Source organism: Ixodes scapularis, unplaced genomic scaffold (assembly GCF_016920785.2).
Source record: "Ixodes scapularis isolate PalLabHiFi unplaced genomic scaffold, ASM1692078v2 PGA_scaffold0__279_contigs__length_252992795, whole genome shotgun sequence".
NCBI classification, from domain to species: domain Eukaryota; kingdom Metazoa; phylum Arthropoda; class Arachnida; order Ixodida; family Ixodidae; genus Ixodes; species Ixodes scapularis.
Window position 1 is genome coordinate 113,974,733 of NW_024609835.1, and position 6,730 is coordinate 113,981,462.

At 45.3% G+C, this 6,730-nt stretch overlaps 1 protein-coding gene across 1 annotated transcript; it reads left to right on the forward strand.

Annotated features, from left to right (window-relative positions):
* The first annotated feature begins 983 nt into the window (after positions 1–983).
* On the forward strand, positions 984–5,965 carry LOC8041788 (ornithine decarboxylase antizyme 1). The gene is made up of 4 exons (XM_040220495.2): positions 984–990; positions 1,532–1,683; positions 3,301–3,550; positions 5,018–5,965. The coding sequence occupies exons 1-4, from the start codon at positions 984–986 to the stop codon at positions 5,131–5,133; spliced, it is 525 nt and encodes a 174-aa protein (XP_040076429.2). The 3' UTR covers positions 5,134–5,965.
* Positions 5,966–6,730: the final 765 nt, after the last annotated feature.

Consider the following 6,730-nt stretch of genomic DNA (forward strand, 5'->3'; position numbering starts at 1 on the left):
CGGTTAGTTAACCAGCTTCGAGCGAACGGGCCCAGGGGCATTACAAGTGTTAGAAGATTGGAGGAGGTTTGATATCCCCTTCCATACCCTGAAATATTTAAAACATCTGGGGAAGCATAGCTAAGCCTTTGGAGACCAACATTCCAAAATAACCTTACTGCCTGCAATAAAAAAAAAAATTGGTAGATTTGTTAGTTTTTAGAATTCCCTTAACTAAATTTAGGTGATATGAGACTTCATAACTGCATGCTCAAGAATACTTCGTAAAGTGATATTTAGGTGCTCAAAAGGACTCGGCTATGGTGTGCACATGTAGACAAAAAATAAAACTGGAACAATTCCAGAGTAGGCTTGCCATGTGTTCCAGATAAGTTTGCTGAGCACTGTACATTGCATGGAGAACCTAAATATGACATTTGCAAGTCTGTATTGCAAAACTAGAGTGCAGCTCTTGAGGAAAAGGAGGGGAGGGTATGCCCCTCCTTACCCTCTCCTCCACCTACCCTCCTTCTCTCCCCTGGTCCTCTCCTCCTCCCCATCTTCCCCCCTTATCCTTCCCTGCTCCTCTCCTCCTGCCACTGAATTTGTTCATAGATGACGTGACATAAAGTCGTGGAGTCATTTTCCCCGCTAAATTTAGCGGAGAAACTTAACCTGCTAAAGTAAGCCGGGAAATGTTTCCATTAATTTAGCAAGAAAATTTCCCCGCTAAATTTGGCGGGAAAATTTCCCGCCAACTTTTAACGGGGCAAGAAGTACCATAATGTAACATGCGACTATGCCGACAGCCTCAGAGCTGCAGTCTTAAAACAAGCTACATTAAATCTAACACTACATTTATAAAGGGAAGATAAAGCACCAAATGGCTGTAAAAATTTCATCATGTAAATAATCAAAACTTTCCTCCTGGTGCATTGGTCTCGAGGACAAGGTTGGAGTGTTAGGGTGTCGTGGGCTGCAACTATCCTCGGCTTTTGCAACAGATGGCTAGTAAACATACCTGCTGCTTTGGGATGCAATTACGAGCACCAGATTCCTTTTGGGACGTGGTATACAGCCAGAAACAACCCAGTCGTGTAAATCGGGGGTGGCCAAACTGCAACTTGTGAGCGTCATGTGGCTCTTTGGGGGCCCAAATGCGGTTTGCAAGTCTCCCAACCCTCCACCTCAAAGTCAAAAGAAAAGCCATATAGTAAAAAGAGAAGCTTGCATTTTGTCAACTTTGAGCCGTCGTGTGCATACGGAAGAAGGCCCTTGTTTTACGAATTGGGCTCGCAAAGAAGAGACTTGCTGAGTGGTTGCTTTGTGAGTGAAATTTGTTGTGGCCAACAACTAATAAAAAAATAGTGTCATTCTTTTTAATTGTGGATTTTTATTTAAAATTGTTTCTTTTTATGGCTTTCATCATGTCCGTTTTGACCACCCTGGAAAACCCTTTTCTGTGTTGCTGTTTCTCCAATTTTTTGTCTTAACATCCAATCTACACAATTGCATGCAACCTCGTCCTGACTATTCTTCCCGTCTTTTGCAGGACGCTGCTGCGTCACTACTGCATCTCTCTGGGTGCAGGGCCTCTGTGGTGCTCCTGATGCGCCCCATGCCGCCGACGTGTCGCTGTCAAGCACAGGAGGCAGCGGCGTGGGGTCTCTAAAAGCGCCCCCTGTGGACAACTCCCATGTTGGAGTGAGTACAACACTTTCTGGAGTCTTGTTCTCTTTGACTCGAAGACGTGCCTGGCTTTACATAGGTCTGCTAGCCAAGGAGCTTGTATGAGTTTAAAAGGAAGGGCTTCCCGGTAGCTGGGGTGTATCTGTTCAAATCTTTAACAACTTCCCCCATCCTTTTTTTTTTTTTTTTTTTTGTGGATTTAATTTTGTTTACAGTTTCCTCCAGTGGCTTCTGCCGAGTTGGATTGACTTGGTAAAGTTCATCCTTCTGTTGTGCATCTGCTGGTTGCTTTTGCTCAGACTGTGTCGTTTTTAAGTTAAGGATTAGAGCTTTTGGGAGTGTATTGCTACACAAACTAGGAAGCCTTTCGGCACATAATTACGGCATTGGGAAGGCACGACGTCCAAAGCGGTGGAAATGTTTCTGTACCCGAACATTGACAACAAGTGGGCAAATACAAGGGCAACGCCATCGATGGAGTCTGGCACAGAATATGCTCTGCTTAATGAGTATGTAATAACCCAATGTAAATCTTTGCCAACGGTATGGCCACAGTCCAGTGGCCATACCGTTAGCTCGGATGTTGTGGGTGGCGTCCACACTGGTACCACGCTGGCACATTTTCACAGGCCGTTGCAGAAAGGTAACCTAATATTGTAGTAGCTTGATGATCCAAGGATCCAGTTCATTTTACTTGAAATTGGCTTTAAGTCTGCGGTGCGACAGCGGACTAGAGACACAACTTTTTTCTTATTTCTTTTAAGTCTCAACATAGTAAATGTCACCAGACACTCAAAGGTTGTGTGGGCAATACCTTGTAGGTTGTAGGGCTGTGGTGACAAATTTTGTGTGTGGGAGGCAGAAAGCAGATTGGCAAAGAGTGCTGCATCTGCGATTGACTGGGACTAGTTACAGTTGAATGCTCATGCTGGCCTTTTCATCCGGGTGTTGGTTTCAGGCCTTGCCCATTTACCAGCAATAATTTCCAAAAAGATTTAGGAAAATAATTTGCTGGAGTCTCGTAAAAGTTGTATGGTTCCTAAAAATACAATGCTTGACCGTAAACTTTGAAATTTTGAAGTATATTTTCTTTCTGTTTATTTGCAGACATTTCTTCCATTTCATCATGACTAATGCTTCAACCTTAAATTGAATTTGCCTTTTGGGGTTTGAACTGCAATGCAAGGAAATAGGATGCACAATTGCAATTATCTCTAACGCCAGAGACTAGGAACATGTCGTCACAACCGGCACAGATGTCGAAAATTCACCAGCTCTTCATCCACTTTTTTTTTTTGTTACATTGTTGAGTTTAGTGTAGTTTCTGGAGCATCGTTGAACGGTAAGCCATATGCTCGCCCAGTAGTGCGGGTCTGCGGCACATTACTGGACACAAAAAGTTGGTGCCTAGTACAGGCCATTTTACCTGCCGCGGTGAGTGCAATGCTTCTGTGTGTGGGGCTGTTCCGTCCAGGTGACATCCGTGCTAGGCTACTATGTGGGTCGTAAGTGGTTCCAAGGAGGGCTTAATAATATGCCACAATTTCTCGTTTTCACGAGTGTGTGGAAACGAAGTGGCGCGACCCGGAGTAGTGCCGACGGCTGTGCACTGACCTCGAGGTTTTTCTGCAGAAGGGAGAACTTTTGGCGCGGCAGTGGAGCCAGGAAGCGGTGCGGCTGACGTTCCGCTGCCGTCTGACGGAGAACACGGAGGTGGGCTGGGAGACGGTTCTGTGCCAGGGCCGCCTGTTTGTCCAGCTGCCCAGTTGCGCCCTGCCCGAGGGCTCGAGAGAGGCCTTTGTCACCCTGCTGGAGTTCGCTGAGGAGCAGCTCGGCTGCGACCACGTTCTCGTCTTCTTCTCCAAGGACCGTCCGGACAGGGGTACGTGCTGCTTACTCAGTGTAGCTGTATTCGGGATGATCCCTTGATGCCTGGGTTCTCGAGCAGAGTTTTAGGTACTAACTTCCTCAATCATCCTCACAAGTTTTTCCAGTTTTAGCACTACATATTTCAACTGCTCCTAACGCATCTGCTAATGCATTGGTGTTGCTGATTTTGCTCTAGGAGTCTTGCATTGTGTGAAGCTTGCCGCCCTAAAAACTGCTGTTTTCGCAAAACTAATTGATACATAAGTTGCACTTGCATATTTGTGCAGTCGAGTCTTGCATTGTGTGAAGCTTGCCGCCCTAAAAACTGCTGTTTTCGCAAAACTAATTGATACATAAGTTGCACTTGCATATTTGTGCAGTCGGCTTGGCAAAACTGCATAGATAGGCCTGCATACGTATATCGTGTCGTGATCGCGATGTATGCTCGGGCGGGAGCCGCTTTCGATACTCGCCAAGGGTTCTGTGTAGAACCCTGGGGCTTTACGGAGAATCCTCGGTGCTTCTTTATCGTCGTTGCAAGCACACATTTGGTTGAGATCCATGCCTATGTCTTGGGATTAAAGGTGAAGTCAATTTTAGTTCATAGTTTGCAGTGCACATTTGAGAAATAAAGCGAGGCATAGTTGTAGTGCTTTCTTGAAGCAGGCAAGCCGTAGAAGTTTTTAGCTCGAAAAAATTGCACATTGATCCGAAAAATAGATATGGTAAATTGGCATTCCGCTATTTGCTCGATGCACTTGCAAGAGTGGAATTGTAGCTTGCTCTTTCAATTTGTCGAATAAGTGGTGTAGAGGGTTGACAATACGAGTGAGTCGGCGATGTTCAGGCTGCGGCAACAACAGTGGGAAGCCCCGGGCAGGTTACGCTATTAAAAAAAAAAAAAAAAGCCCCAAGCTAATTACGCTATTTAAAAAAAAAAAAAAAAGTTTGAATAGACCGCCACGTTTTCCATTGTCTCGGTCTGTTTCGTAGGTTAGCATGCGGGAAAACACCTCATGCAGCCTTTTACCAGCTAATGTCGCCGCTGACCGTACTCCACCTAACCTAAACGGTGTGTGAAGTGGCCTTAATGTTTTTGCGACCTTCCACATTTGGAAACCGAAGTGAATCCTTTGCACAGTAACAAGGGGGTGACACCGAGTGTCGTCCCATTTATGTATTTCGTTACCGCGCGATTTCCCATCAATGTGCTCAAGTCACCGAATGCACACTTCAGATTACGTGTCGTCGTGGATACCGCAAATGCGAGCACGCGGCTCCTGTTGCGTGGTTTTGGCATAACTGCCAAAGCTATGGCACCAGCAAATCAATGGGAGCGAAAGAGTGAGGCAAGGCTCGTCACATCAGCCGTTTGCCAAGTTGTACGGCGATTAAAGTATAGCGCTTCACGTAATTTGACCGATGACGTTGCACGTTGCTTGGGGGCACGTCGTAATGGTGCCCTGCTTTCTCCCCACAGCTAGCATTGTGCGCACCTTCATGTTTCTGGGCTTCACGACGCTGACGCCGGGCCATCGCCTGGTGCCTCCGTCTGCCTCGGAAGGGGTGCTGTACATGGCCTATGCCATCGAGTGAAGAGGAGGCGAACAACTGCTCCTGGCAAACCACTGCTGCGTCGATAGATTCTTTTTTTTTTTTTGTGGGGGAACATCCAAGCAAGCGTAACAAGAGGTAAAATAAAAAATAAAAAAAAATGTAACGGGGAAGGGGATAGTTGGGGTGGGGGGGAAGGGAGGGGGGGGGGGGCCCCTTTCCAGAGACCGCACGCAAGAAATTCCTTTCCACAAGCCAGGAGATCCCATTCGACATCCACAATTTGCCATCCAAACTACTTTCGTTTTCCGACACGAGTATGGCGGCATTTCAGTTTCGTTTTCTAAAACTTCTTTTAAAATTAAACTAAGCTTTTTTTTTTCTTCATTTTTCCTAGATGGATATTTTTGACTTGTAAAAAGTGTACACACTAAAAAATTCCCGTTTTTTTTAGAGTTCGGGACCAAGCCTAGGTAGGGCTCGAATGTTGCATTAATTCAGACATTAGAGTAACCTGCCGGCGTAGTGTACCTTGCAGCCAGAAAAGCGTGCAAATTTCGACCTGGTTCCTCGCTTGTGGGACGTTTAGCTTCCTCCTGTGCTAGTTAGCTGACTCGTCTGTCTTTGTGTATCTATACATATATGCTACTTTTGAGACACACCAAAAAAAAAAAATGTAAACAGTTTATTGAAAACAAGTCCTTTTTCATGTCATCACCGATTCATAGTTAGTCCCTTGTCCCATTTCAGTTTTGGCTCTAGCCTTTTCTCCTTCGGGTGTATTTTTTTCCTCGGCTTTCTTTGAACAATATGCAACTTATTTTTGTTTCTTTGGTGTTTCTAAGCAGTACAAATAAACTCTTTCTCAAGATTTCACGTTGTTCTGTTCTGGGGCCCTGCACACTTTATGCGAGTGATGGAGTGCATTGCACTTGTTTTGAAAAAGGCAAGGTTTGGATACTTTGGGCGTCGGATACTGGTGCGAACGTGTCTCATTTGCACATTCTTGCTTTGAATGAGGCTAGAAGAAGCCATGTACTTTGACCAGTCTATTTAGCAGCATTCTGTAGCATGATGTAAGCATACAACCATAGCTGTGTGCTCTGCAGCTAAACACATCCCGACGGCAAATGTTGGTTGGATTCCTTTCGCACGGTTCGAACTTGTTTATGGCAGATAAGTACCTTTACTTGCAGGTCATGGTAATGACCACACGTGAATACTTTGTATAGCATCTTTGTAATACCACATGCCCATAATATGGGACTAGCCTCCTGTACTGCAGTAAACCATAGTATGCCATATTGTCTATATACAAAGGAAACTCTAAAGAAGCCGAAATTTATTTTCTCGTTGAAATTTTTGCGGCCTTTACAGTACTCTCAACCTGATGGAATACACTTGTCGATGCATTTTTTCCAATGCACATAACAGCCTTTGAACTAGTCTATTTTGATGCCTTTCAGTGCTTCTGCAGTCTTTTTTTTTTGTTTCACCTTTTCCACGTCGGCAAACTGCTTTCCTTCGAGTGAAGTCGGGTATCGTTCCTGGTCAAAAACTGCTGAACGGCCGGCGCAGTGTGGGCAGGTGCGTTGTTCCGGTGGTTGAACCAGCCTCTTGTTTCCCACAACTCGGGCAA